The 14,056-nt window shown below is 49.8% G+C and overlaps 4 protein-coding genes across 4 annotated transcripts; 3 read left to right on the top strand and 1 right to left on the bottom strand.

The window, feature by feature from the left end:
- Positions 1–900: 900 nt before the first annotated feature.
- Positions 901–1,935, top strand: PC9H_009107 (uncharacterized protein; the record flags this gene model as incomplete). The annotated part of the gene is made up of 4 exons (XM_036778614.1): positions 901–1,129; positions 1,180–1,248; positions 1,301–1,525; positions 1,571–1,935. The coding sequence occupies 4 exons, from the start codon at positions 901–903 to the stop codon at positions 1,933–1,935; spliced, it is 888 nt and encodes a 295-aa protein (XP_036630042.1).
- Positions 1,936–6,544: 4,609 nt separating this feature from the next.
- PC9H_009108 (uncharacterized protein) lies at positions 6,545–9,376 on the top strand (the record flags this gene model as incomplete). Its single annotated transcript, XM_036778615.1, has 11 exons — positions 6,545–6,614; positions 6,836–6,946; positions 7,037–7,119; positions 7,384–7,524; positions 7,748–7,813; positions 7,868–8,293; positions 8,419–8,476; positions 8,530–8,663; positions 8,843–8,919; positions 8,975–9,032; positions 9,089–9,376. The coding sequence occupies 11 exons, from the start codon at positions 6,545–6,547 to the stop codon at positions 9,374–9,376; spliced, it is 1,512 nt and encodes a 503-aa protein (XP_036630043.1).
- A 2,622-nt stretch (positions 9,377–11,998) lies between these two features.
- PC9H_009109 (uncharacterized protein) lies at positions 11,999–12,732 on the bottom strand (the record flags this gene model as incomplete). The annotated part of the gene is made up of 2 exons (XM_036778616.1): positions 11,999–12,377; positions 12,434–12,732. 2 exons carry the CDS (start codon positions 12,730–12,732, stop codon positions 11,999–12,001), a joined length of 678 nt encoding a protein of 225 aa, XP_036630044.1.
- Positions 12,733–12,756: 24 nt separating this feature from the next.
- PC9H_009110 (uncharacterized protein) lies at positions 12,757–12,969 on the top strand (the record flags this gene model as incomplete). The annotated part of the gene is made up of 2 exons (XM_036778617.1): positions 12,757–12,818; positions 12,873–12,969. The coding sequence occupies 2 exons, from the start codon at positions 12,757–12,759 to the stop codon at positions 12,967–12,969; spliced, it is 159 nt and encodes a 52-aa protein (XP_036630045.1).
- Positions 12,970–14,056: the final 1,087 nt, after the last annotated feature.

The following is a 14,056-nucleotide window of genomic DNA, read 5'->3' on the forward strand; positions in this document are numbered from 1 at the left end:
ACTGGATGACATGTGGTTAATACGGATCCGCTAGATTGGGGGCTATGTGCGTCCGCCTCGTCGTTTCAATCCTTCGAGTCCATTTACATTTCTTCTACGTAAAGATAACATTCAGTTTTCACCACAATAGCGAGGTCCCAGTTTCTCTCGCACGCTAGAGATCAACGAGCCCCGATTCGAGGCCAAGTCTGGTGCCTGCAGCCATGACGTACCCAACCCCTTACCTTGTTGTTGGGCGCTTAAGCAGGGTGATTTCACCCTGCTTAAGCGCCGGGAACCCAATCCGAAGCGTGCGACATGACATAAGCATACCATAATAGGCAAATACGACCAAAGATTAGTCGTAACAAAGCTCGCCAGTCTATGGCTCCGGTCGACTCAGACGGTCTCAAGACAGTGTCCAAGCGAAAGAAGTCTCGACGCTGTATCGGTTTCCGTCGAGTACAACACCAAATCTGCTCCAGTGGTGTCCACTGGATGGCACGGACGTCGGAACGGTTTATGGAAAGACGAGTGTATACAAATACGACATGTCTTCGTCAACTCTGAGAGATACACGACCTCGTGTTGCAAATGATAAAGCTAGATACAAGGAAGTATTTCGCTATTCGGCACCTTCGGTGAATGGTCGGTTATTTAGCCTGTATATATACTCTACGTCTGCATCTATCAACCACGCTAAAGTTTCTCCACATAGAGTACTATCTGACATTGATGTACGGAGGATTCCGTAGCTATATCGGACTAACCTTACTGTGGTTGCTAGCGATATCATACGGATCTACATTCGGGAGCCTGTTCCCTACTTGCCACATTCAATCAACTCCGAAACACTACAAATACTACGAGTCACTTTCGAATAGTTACAAATGCACCCATCAATAGAGCTCGCGCACGATCATGGCTCGTATACGGTCGCACCCCCTTTACGAGCTCTGGTACCCTCAAGTAGTCATCCTTCAAGACAATGATGCGGCTATCAAACATCTCGACGACATCTATCCAGATATTCCTAAAGAAGGGGACACCGTCGGCATATCCATCACGTTGACTCATACAAACAACATACGTCTAGTTTCTATATGCCATGGCGAGTCCGTATACACATTCGATATCAAGCTCATGGGTGGTACGTTATTATAGCAAGGGTTACAAATATAGTATTGACGAATCGCTCAGCGTTTCCCCCGCGTCTTCGAGGTCTTTTGGAAGACGAAGATGTCGTAAAGATTGGGCGTGGAATCATCAGTACGTACTTGCACTGTACATCTCGCAGTCCTGTTGAGATCTCAACCACTAGACATTACTTGGTGTTTATATCACGAACATGGTATCAAGCTGGTTATGGGCGGAGAAATCTCTCGCCTCCATCGTATTTCCGACGCTAGCAACAGGAATATTGGCGAACCATTCAATAACCCGGTCCTATTATCTGCAATTGCAGAGCGGTGGCTCGACAAGACCATCGACAACGACTATATCCAATGTCGGTGGGTGGATAAATTCGAACTTGTACATTACAAACGTACGTACACCGTTTCCGTCTAGAACTTGGCTTATCTTTACACAGAGGCGTCAGCAGTAGCCGGTGTCGTCGGTCAATCATACCACGCGATTAGAGAAAGCAATCCAGTGGACAGTGTCGCAAATAAATATTGGATTTTCACTAGCGTCGAACACGCTACGGGGACTGTCTTGGGTCGATGCGAACAGTTCCCATTGCATTCCCTTGCTGACGGCTCATGCATCGAACCACTTCGAATGGCTACAGACAGGATACGCGCAACGCTGACGGAAGCAGACTTGCACGCTCAACGTATTGGTATCCAAACCAACGTGGAGCGTCAATACCGGCATATCGTCCGACTGTGCGAGGATATCGAACGAGCTGTACACACTTATGATCATTCAGTCGAGGAAGCTCACGAGCAGTAGTGTATCAGTATATCATGGTTTTTCTATTCCAACATTCCAAAGGAAATGTTAGCAATCTCTGATTATACATGTATCTTCTTTAGACCCCACGGGGCACAGTAGCAACAATTGGGCGGCCAGTATGTTGCCGTCACCTCTTCACATCTGCTGCCATAACACGCCTCAACAGGGCCAATCTGTTCCTCACCGCATTATCCTGAGAGTCATGCCCTCTCACACCATTCATCTACCCCACACCCTTGAATTCATCTGTGATGCATTCTTAGAATAGAAGAATAGACCGTTATGACAGTGCATTATAAAAGTTGGATATATCATCCTCATTATCCCACTTACCCTCTATCCGACCAGAGTGCACGCCATGTCGCCATCCAGCCATCCGTTTACACGCAACCGAAAGAGCCGCAGGGCGCGGACGCAGGGCAGCATGCGAACAGCTGAACCGGGAAAACAGAAAACGGGGAACGACAAACGCGAAAGGGTGAGCACATGAGGTATGCGCTGGGGCTACGCGACGTGGAATTCACTAGCCAACGACGTCCGATGCCCGTCTCAAGCATGATCATTCATGCAGGGAGGGGTGGTAGCAGTATATGTGCATGCTGCATTGCACTGTGCCGCACGCGAGAGCATCATAGGTATGTCTGGCAAAGCTGTCCTGGTAGGCACCAAGATCATGGTCCTACACTGTGTATCTCCATGCCACCATCACCGTGTGCACACAACAGAAGGCTAAACTAGGAGGCAAAGTGATATACGGCCAGGATGTCCCCGGTACGCTATATAGCCCTAAACTTCTTCTATACATGTTGAACACACCCTTTCGAGTTAATGGATGGGCAGCACAAATGGCTGAGCCCCAGAAGCAATAAACTCATGATCTCTTGCCCCACTTCCTCCTATGCATTCCTTATCCCCTGCCTTGCAATAATGGGAATACAGTATATGTTGACACCATATACTACTTCCCTTGCTGCCCTCCCCTATCATGATCACCAATACAACACTTGCACACATTAAAGCTTGCCCAGCCTTTAATCCATATTGTCACACAAACCATCTGCCTCTCCCCCTCCCTGACTTCACCCTAAAATGCCCATTAGTAAGCCAAGATATAGATGTCTAAAGTCATAAATGGCTCATACTGTTATTTCAAGCCTTTGTAATTGGCCACAAGTTCAAGGAAAATCAAATATACACTGTGGCTTCCGCACCGAATGGGTACACGTGGATTGCACACTACAGATGCCACATTGACATTTGATGGCAATGTGTATCTAATCTGAGTGGGTGCTTGCAGCGATGGATTGCAATCAAGAAGGGATTGTGAACAAAACAAAGAAATGCCACATAAAAGCGAAGAAAAAGATGCAAGTGCAACAAAGTATGCACAAATGTTGTTTCAAAAGAACACCACTTGCTGATCAGTCAAAGTGATTGGTAGAAATCACAAGAGTAAATCACCGCCAGTGGGCTTGCCAATTGGCATTCAAGAAAACTCTCGCTTTATGGCCAAGGATAACATTTATAACGTCAAAATTGACTCATTGACGCTTCAACTCAAGATCAACAGCCAGCTACTCAGCGCCCACCTCAACAATACTGAAATGCACCAAATAGAGATGACAAAACCAGGGAATTGGGTTGAGTGTCAGGATACCCACCTCACAACCTGATCTGTCGCCAAGATCAAGTGTCATTGACAGTCAGCCTTACCAAACACATTCACCATGCCCACATTTTGTTTGTCATCTCTGGAGCTCTAGCAAGCAAAGCTTCTCCTTGGTGTGTCACTAATGTGTCTTGATGGATAGAATCCTGATACGTATCACATGTTCTCGTTTTGCTTCTTACTTGCGCACTTCCTCTTTCAAGCTATCTATTACTCATGCCAGAAGAAGACAATATGTCTCCCACGTCATCTACCTTGCATCAGACACCCAGTTGGCTACCGACTTGCCGCTGACCATCCTTCACCACCTATGCTCTGTGCCAAATGAGTATGTGTCATCTCAAGTGGGCTATACAACACGGGAAATCAAGCAAAAGCGAAAAGGAACACGGAAAGTGACCATAACGGCCAGAAAGACCCCATACCTGCATTCACAGTTATAGGGTGACCTGCAGTCCCATGGCTACTCTGAGCCGATTTAAATTGGCTCAGAAAGCCAATAAAGCACCCAATCAGTACTATGAAGTGCACCAAATAGGAATCAAAACACAAGAAATTCCAAGTGGAGTGTTGGTATACTCCTCACAGGATGGGGGTTTCGAAGGCATTGGCAATTACGCCTATGGGGCGACCTGCCGTCCCATGGCTACTCCAAGCCCATTTCAATTGGCCCAGAAAGCCAATAAAGCACCCGACATGGAATTCCAAGTGGAGTGTTGGCATACTCCTCACAGGATGGAGGTTTCGAAAGCATTCGCAATTACAGCTATGGGGCGGCCTGCCGTCCCATAGCTACTCCAAGCCCATTTAAAATGGCCCAGAAAGCCAATAAAGCACCTAACCCTAAGAAATGCACCAAATACAGTGACTCAAAAAACCCTTTCTATGTTGGTCACTTTTGCACAAAACACTGAATAACGGAGGAACTACTGAGAATGGTAGCTCAGAGTCAGTGTAGTGTTTGTAGTGCCCCTTCTCAGCTAAGTGACAAATCTTGATTCAAGTCAATCGGATAAGTCTAGAATATTCTACAGAATTTCTAATCAAGGGATGCATTGAAAGGGTTTTTTGAGTGTACTATCTAATACTTGGTATTCCCCCCTTTGGCCTTGATAACGGCCTCAATCCTCCTGGGAAGGCTTGATATAAGGTTCTGGCATACCTCCACATCAATCCCATCCCATACCTCTGCAACCCTCTCCCATAATTCATGTACTCCTCTAGATGGTGTACTGTAGGTGTTGAGTTGCCGTTTGATGTGCTCCCAGAGGTGTTCAATGGGATTAATATCAGGAGACTGGGCAGGCCAATCCATGACCACAATCCCTTGATCCTCAAACCACTTCTGTGCCAATTTTGAGGTGTGCTTGGGGTCGTTATCCTGCTGAAAGATCACATCCTCTGCAGGAATGTTGCACTCCTCAATGGTGGGAAGGAGACCATTAGCTAGAATGTCCACATATTGCTGGGCATCCATCCTCCCCTCAACCTCAACCATTCTCCCCACCCCATTCCATTCCATCACCCCCCAGACCATAATATTTCCACCCCCATGCTTGACAGTTCCTTCAACCTCCCGATCCTGCAAAGGTGCCCCCCTTCTGTTTCCACACCCATTTCCTACCATCTGACCCAAATCTGTTGATTTTAGTTTCATCTGACCACAATACCCTCTTGAAGTCCTCCACTGTCCAATTCCTGTACTTCAAAGCCCAAGCAAGACGTGCTTTCCGATGTTTGACCGATAGAAAGGGTTTTTTCTTCTTCACCACAGCCTTCATATCGTTTTTCTTGAGGACATTGCACACAGTTTGTATGGAGACAGGGTCACTGAGGACTTTGTTCAAGTTTTTGGTGACCTGAACAGCATTCTCAGCTTTTCCAGAGTTGATTTGGCTGATGATTGCCCTCTCATCAGCCATAGTGAGCTTCTTAGGACGTCCACCCACCAGGTTTTCCTTGTTAGGAAATACCTGGCGAGCTACCCTAGAGACAGTAGCTGCACTACAACCCAACTTGAGAGCAATCTTGGCCTGAGAATGGCTGGTATTAAGAAGGGCAGAGGTGATATCGGTGCGAAGGGAGTTGGGAATGGACTTCATTGTTGTAGGGAAGATGAACAACTGATAGAGCTTATATATAGTGCCGGTTGTGCCTGGATGAGTAATGGATGACATCATATGTGTCATCCTGATGATACTGAGACTTTATGATGAGTAATAGCCAGGAACAAGGCATTCAGAAACCACACTCAAAAAACCCTTTCAATGCATCCCTTGATTAGAAATTCTGTAGAATATTCTAGACTTATCCGATTGACTTGAATTAAGATTTGTCACTTAGCTGAGAAGGGGCACTACAAACGCTACACTGACTTTGAGCTACCATTCTCAGTGGTTCCTCCGTTATTCAGTGTTTTGTGCAAAAGTGACCAACATAGAAAGGGTTTTTTGAGTCACTGTAGGGATCAAAACATATGGAATTCCAAGTGGAGTGTTGGTATACTCCTCACAGGACGGGTGTTTCGAATGCGTTCGCAATCACAGCTATGGGGCGGCCTGCCGTCCCATGGCTACTCCGAACCCATCGAAGCAATGCCAGCAAGATGAAGCCAAAGAACACCTCGTCAGTTTGTTTCAAGACACATGATGGTGTTTCAAGGGTGAAGGCTGCTACGGTAGGAAAATTTTATATACCTTGAAATATTATATTAGCAACTCATGGCCACACTGTGGCTACGATACTTTACTTAGTAATGAGTCCCAACAATGGAACGGAACGGAGTTTCAATCTGGGCTGCCCAGACCATGCTCAAGTGCTGGTGACCAGGTCTGTTTCTGGTCATTGCTCGTCAGTGTCGTCTCGCTGCGGTTTGTGCCAGTAACCTCTGGCTGAAGCACTGGAAATGTTTAATTTACCATTGGGTGTCCTTTTCCCATGTCTCATATATACCAATGCGGTAGAATCAAGACAGAACCTGGGCCGGAATGGGAAGTGCTGCTCGCAGGTATGCAGTATGTCCCATTACATTCTGAATGCTCTACTTACACTTATTATCAATGAATCAAATTTCTTTGTTCAATGACACCTGATACCAACAATTTACAAAGAAAAAGAATCGTCCGACTCGTCTGATTCAGAAGGAGTGCTTGAGTACTACGACGGGGACCTTGATGATACCTCCGCCCTGTCGAGTTCTGCTCCTGAGACCCAAATTCAACAACAAAGGTCTCCGTGGCCTGCGCAAGGAGCACAAGGTCGACGAGAGAGACGCAGCAGCAGCTACATATAGGTTTGGCTACACGAGCTCGAAGGGAGGGGCAAAGACAACTGAAGATGGTACGTATGCACCTCATATCGCTTGACCAGCCAGTACAAGCTCACCAATGGCACACTCAATTCTCTGTGATGTCCCTCCATTCACTATAGTAGATATGCATGTGGATGTTATCGTCATCTCGTCCTCTGAAGGAAAAGACCATGGCAGGGATGACCGTCCTTTCTACTACAGGGTTAGAGTTAAAGCAACAGTCGATGCTGCCGCCGCCCAATCAAAAATACCAGAGGCGGATCCCTGCCCCTTTTCCAATGGCACCGCCGACCCCTGCAGCAACCTCTATTTCATCTCGCACTCGAAGAATTGCTGGGCCTCCACCGATTGCTCTGACCATAAGGAGACAGGATAAGTCTAGAATATTCTACAGAATTTCCAATCAAGGCATGCATTGAAAGAGATTTTTGAGTGTACTATCTAATACTTGGTATTCCCCCTTTAGCATAGACGCTGGACCACACCCAGCGTCTATGTGAGGGGAGGCGAGATAAGACCTCTAGGTGAGTATTCCAAGGGGGTGCTGCATTATGTGTACGAGAGACAACTACGAGGTAACAAGCCAGGTTTAGGATCCGTTCAACACGTGAGCGCAAGGCGGGTACGACTAAGAGATTGTGTGAGAGTCACTAGGCCTTCACGTGACACTTAGTGCAATCCCTCGAATTCCCTCGGGAGCCTCTACCTCTGTTTCCATCTCCGCTGTGGTCGTGATACGGTACACAACTACCGTCCATGTACCTCGCATGCGTCTAAAAGAGTCTGAATAACTCATGAACCACAACACCATTGTATGTGATTCATATCAGCATCTACGCGAAGAGGAGGAAGAGTCTTCCAAGTCTTCTTCTGCAGAGTTTGAAATATCCGATGCTGTAAGTGAAGCGATCTCGTTCGTACCTTCGATACACATCATATCTACCAACAAGCATACCTCGGGCACGAACTTTGACACTATTAGTGTTATGAGCAAAACCTATAACCTGGAGACAACTAGTGACGGCGAGAAAATAAAGCCTCATTGTAGTGTCTGTTTGGAGATATTCCGCAATACATGGGACAAGTTTTATGAGTGGGAGAGGGAGTATTGTGAGGCCAAGTTAGCGGCTCTAATGAGTGAGAGACGGAAGGGGGCTAGTACCACGGCAACGAGCACCGCTACCGCGAAGACGGCGCATCCAACATCACCGCCTGGTCCAATCTGGGTCATACCGTGTCCCAAAACTATAGTTGATCTCTCCGGTGTATTGGCGGACTTTGACGCAGGCCCTCAATACGAATCCTGCACGCCTCATATGTATATTAGGGTTAGAGCCGAGCGGCCGAAGGTCGCGGAGGCGTGGTTAGGGTCGAGGGTGAAGATTGAGCTTTGAGACTAGCAGGTGTGTTCCAATTTCCGGAACCTGGGTAGGCTACCGGGGAAATTCGACTGTGTTGTCTCCCTTGGTTCACTATTATTAAGCTGCTTTATTTATCTTAGGCTAGCAATGCTGAACTGGCAATAGTTGAAATGATGCCAAGTGGCCTTGAAGATCCAGGTAAGCCTCAACACTGTCACTTAGTGATTGACTTGTGCTGATGGTACTCTTAGTTGAGATATTGGCATCCAATCATGGCAAGCGCAAGGCCTCACCTACTTCTCCCCCACCAGGTCTGTGGCGACGGGTGTCATATGAACACCAGAGATCATCGGCTAGTCTCATGAGTGCATCACCAGTTATTATTGTTTGTACCTCCCCACCTTCAAATAGTATATTCTTCATTAACAACATATTGATGGGTAGGCATCCCATCAGTGAATCCAGCAGTTCATGCTCAGGCGTGGGGTACTATATGGTGCTCAATATGAAATATGGAGGCTGGTATCCAACCAGTGCATTTCACCTGAACACATTTCTATGGAGATGCTGGACAAGCTGGTGGTCAAGCATTCAAGTGCTGAAGCAACTTCTGCTGTTGCTACTGTCCTTGGGCTTACCAGGTAGAGTGAACTTAATGCTATGAATTCAATATTAGTCTGACACTATTCTGTATAGTGAGGTTGAGGATAGCAAATCTTACTTGGCTGCCTGTGCAAAAGAGGTGAATGCAAAGGTGTGGCTTCTATATCCTACTTCTTTTCAGAGAAACTCAAACCTATTCATTTTTAGTCTCCTTGGGTGGAGTTTGATTGGCAGGAGGAGGCCATACAGAAGGATCAATATGCTTGTCTAGGCCTTTCTGATGATGGGTGTTATGGAGGCAAAATCATTCTGGGAGGCAAGTTGGATGACTTCACAAACAGCATCAAGCTTGACCGAGCTGAGCTTGGATCCTCATCTCGCTTTTTACGTCACTTTGGCTCACGACATTTCCTCCGCATCAAGATTCCAAGAAAATGTACCTTAGGGTTAACCATGCTCAAGCGCTGGCGACCGGGTCTGTCGTTGCTAGGTTAGTTAGTGGTGTAAAGGTCGCTAGGAAGGAACTTGAGTGAAAATGTAGCACAACTAAGTGGGCAAACATTTTTGATGGGTTCTCTTCAGTCCCTCAAGCTCAAGTACTTATACTAGAGGTCGGATATTTGTTTATCTGGAGCCTTATTAGTTTGGGTACCTTACCATGCGGTCTTGATGATCTAGGAGGGTCTTTCCAACAGGACTCCCATCAGTGATTACACGCTATGCTTCTTGTGAGAAGTGGTTGCCCCATTTAGACTGATAGTGCTGTGATAAGCATCTTATCATGGGGCTACATCATGTTCGGGACCATGGTGCGATATTGTGCCATAGTGATGTCATACGACATCAGAGTCCAGACTGTTCTAGATTCCTGTGTGCCAACTTAGGGTTAGGGTTATAGGACATATTTTGAAATCGTAGGATAATCCTACCCACTAAATCCCTCCTACCCCAACTGTTGTTACCCTAAGTCTACTGTAGTTTACCCTAACTTTACTGTAGTTTACCCTAACTTATTCTAATGATGCAGGCCTGCTGGATGGCCCTCTGTGATCCTTTGAACACCCCAGAGGCTGTCGAATGCGAGGTCTAACGCGGAATCATTACTGAATGCGGAACCTGGAGTTAGGGCTTTTAGGGCTTTAGGTACTTAGGGGGTTGAGGTTTAGGGTTTCAGTATATTTGTTTTGGAGCTCGTTTACGAGCGACTGTCTCGGTGGTTAGGTTAGGTGAGTACATACAAGTGCCGGATATCATTCATCTGGTTGGTCACATAAGTGAGCCTAGGATATTCAGCATTAGAGTCAGTACTCACCTTCAACTAGTGTGCTCTTGATGCCTTGCAATTTGGGTGAGGCAGCGGCAGCCACATCTGAAAGGTAGGGAATGTAACAGACAAGGGGCGTTGAGGCATAGCAGTGTGCTGCGTAAGACAGGGGCCCCCACGATGAGGGGGCAGCTACGGACATCTCAGCGAAGGGCGGATACTTGCCGCACCCAAGCAATACATGCCCCAGATAGGGGCTCCCCCAGCGAGGGGGTGGCTACGGGCATCGCGGCGAAGGGAGCATGCACATAGGTATGAGACAGGGACCCGCACAAGTTGCGCGTGGCTTCGGGGATTGCGGCAAAGGGGAGAAGTGACAGATAGGGGCTCCCCCAACGAGGGCGCGGCTGCGGGCATATCGGCGAAGGGGGAATGCGAAGGCAGGATAGGGGAAGGGAAGACAGGGGCCCCCACATTGAGGGGGTGGCTACGGGCATCGCGGCGAAGGGAGAGGATGAGTCAATGTCATTGTGCGTATGGGACAGGGGCCCGCACAAGTTGCGGGTGGGAGATAGGGGCTCCCCCGACGAGGGGGTGGTTGCGGTCATCTCGGTCGAAGGAGGGCGCGTGTCAGCGAGACAGCGGCGTCGTGACCCCTCCAGTGGCTGCCAGCCTAATCTACCCCATGTGAGTGCGTATATGCGCATGGACTCAGTAGCGACGTACCGCGGTAGTGCTACCCATCGTAGCCTTGTCCTCTGCACCCTACAGCCCTCCCGTTCTACTCTCCTTCTCTGACTGGTACCCGCATACCCGCACGTTGCCGATGTCGCGTTTAACGTCCTTATATGCACGCGTATCAGACCGCCTTGAGCTTCCTCTGCGAACCACGACTGTGGGTGAGGGAACCAAGGGGGACGTAACGTGGTCGCAAGTCTGAAGACGCTGGGTGCGCCCCAGTCGTGGGTGGAACGCGCAAGGCACGAGGCCGGGGGATACGGGGAAGTCGACGACGTCTGGCTGAACTCGATGATGACGCCGTCAGGCTAAGCCCACGTTCGCTTTCGTTCACGCTCCTGCAGCCGTCGCGCGCGTCTACTACAGGCTATATGAATGAGACAGCCTTCCCAATGGTGTGGAGACTCACCTGCGGATATCTCTTCTATTCACTGCTCATCCCTTTCATCCAACACCCTGGACCCCCGTTCGCCGCCTGGTTCGACTTGAGAACGCGCAGCATTGGGTACTGGCACCTTTTCTGTTAGTCGTTACGCGCCAGAGTCCTCTTGCTCAAGGAGATACGGAAGAGGGGGGGATTGGAGTGAAATGGGGGCGCTGTGGCCTTCCCAACAGTCGTCAATGTCCTTATTGTCGTCGTTGCCGTCGTGGTAAGCATGAGAGAGTGAATTCGAAGTTGAGAATCGGCCAACAGAATACGGCGGAGTTCGATCGCGCACGTGGCGCTGGTTCGAGGGCAGCCCCGTTGATTGTCCTCCCTTTAAGCTCCCCTCCTTGTCCTCTACCGTTCAAATGTGCCCAGTCATGCCATTGCCTACGTGCCGAACTTTGCTAGCGCCTGTCTCATCCCTGCGGCCCAGTGCGCACTTGACTACTCGGTGGAAACACCATACCCCGCCCATACAGTAGCTATCCTGTCGACGACGACGATGACGAGGGGTGATAACTAGCATGAAAAAGTGAGAATCTGTCTCAAGATCGTACCACCAGCGACTGACCGGAGCAGCAGACCAGCTATTGCCAATCCTCAAATACATCCTCAAATATGTGCCCCAGGACGTTCTGATATCTATCCATTCTGATGTCCAGTGCCAGCTCTATTCCGTCTAGCCAATCTACTCATTCTTCCACGGTGACAGCGACAGCGACAGGCCTTGCAATGCAGAGGGCAATGCAGGGGCCCAGGTGGAAGCAACGGTATCCACAGCGCCGTCCCCGACGGGGCGGACATCAGCGAAGCAGCGCACGGCAACCGCGGGGCATGTCCGCCAGCGCAAGCTCAATACGAAGAGGCACGGCGTGACGATGTGAAGAGGAATGGAGGCGGGGATGTAGAAGACAAGGTGGGTTCGTCCATGGTGCGTGGATGGCCCCGTCAAGCACATACTCACGTCTGTATCTGCCCCATTCCAGATACTTGAATCCGAACCTCCACCGCTGAATCCAGGATCACCGTCGATACCACTCCCCCGGTGCGCCTCTGTAGTGGTGTCCCTGGGACACATCCGGGTGATGTTCGTTGACGAATCCCATCCCCATCATGCCCCCACCCATCATCCCGCGCACACCGCCATGCCTCCCCCCCCGACAGCATCGACGACGGCGTCAGCTCGTCCATTCCCATCCCCGCACCCGCACCCATGATCCCGCCCATCCCCACGCCCATACCCACAGAAATAGGCGTATTCGGAATCGACAGCGCCGAAAGTGGGATCGGAGTCAGGGACGCTGCTGTTCGCGAGCCCGTGGCAGAGGGCGTTATCGACAGTGTCTGCGATTGCGACGTCTGCGATTGCGATTGCGATCGTGTGGAGGATTGGGCGTTGGCGCGGCGTGCCTCGATGTCCATGGAGTGCCTTGTTGCCGGGTTTAGATGCTAGCCAATACGTACTATGACGACGACAACGGTGAAGAGGAGCTACAGAGAGGACATCAGTAAGTCGGTCAGTCAAAGAACAACGCAAACGATACTCACCCCACGACCTTCAGACAGCCCGAAGGCAAGCACAAACCCGCGCAACGCAAAGCGATCACCGCTTATCCTATCCACGTCCACCATTCCTGCGACCGGACCTCGTTTGTGTGATCTGTTTTTGATTATTGGTTACGCTGAAACGCGCAAGGCCCAGTTGCGGGGCAGGGCACTGGGACGGTTTGATTAATGGGTGTGCGGCGACGGGTTATGAGATGAACAGGGAATGGGGAATGGGAAGAAAAGACCCGAAGAACTGAAGAAGGGAAGGGAAGGGACGCAAGTTTAGCAGCAGTGTCGCGTAGAGAACCGGGGTTGACAGAATCCGAAAGCGAAAACGACAATGAAAGCGAAACGAAAACAAGGATACAAAATTACCGAAGGACGTGGGGAACGCGCGACGACAGATGGCGCGGCAGGGATGAAGAAAGGGTGACGAAGAAAGAATGATGGACGGTGCCGCATTGAGGACCAGCGACGACGGGTTAGGTAGAAGAACAAGCCCGTCGGTGTCGGTGTCGGCGTCAGATGCGAGGAGATACCGCCCTGCTCTCATCCAGTACCGCAGGTACAGTGATTGCAGGATGGTGTTCAGCCGCTCGGAGCATCTGGCGAGGCATATACAGTGCGTGTCCTTCTCCTCCTTACTTCCCTTAGCTATCAACTTGCCCTGTCCCTTGCCTACTCTCGCCTTCTGCCCTCTCTCCACTTTACACGCCTTCCCCCTTTCCTGTTCATCCATTTATCCATCCATTCGTTTCGTTATACTTACCCCCTCTTCCTCTTATCCTAGAAAACACACCGGCGAGGACGAGCCTGCATGCGAAAATGGCCGCCGCAACAAGGCGAGGGACACAAGGCGGCGAGGGGCGGTGGCGGGAGGGGTGCGGGTATACTTGGAGGAGCGATTGGTGGAGGACCCGCAGCTGTGGCACCGATGAGTATGGGCATGATGAACGGCGTCGGTCCACTCTCGCAATCCCCGACGAACTTGGGCTCTTGGCCGACCCCTCTCCTCCCGCCCACTCTCCGAAACATGCACTCCAACGTCTGTCGGAGCGCAGGGATAGCGACGACCGCGATTGTACTCCTAGACCCCAAACCCATCGCAGCACCCACAGTACCACCTCCAACATCAAGGAGAGTAGCACCATCAGCACGATCAACACTTCCCGTCAACGGAGCGCCTTCAACGGCAGCA

The sequence above is a fragment of the Pleurotus ostreatus genome, assembly GCF_014466165.1.
Source record: "Pleurotus ostreatus strain PC9 chromosome Unknown scaffold_6, whole genome shotgun sequence".
NCBI classification, from domain to species: Eukaryota; Fungi; Basidiomycota; class Agaricomycetes; order Agaricales; family Pleurotaceae; genus Pleurotus; species Pleurotus ostreatus.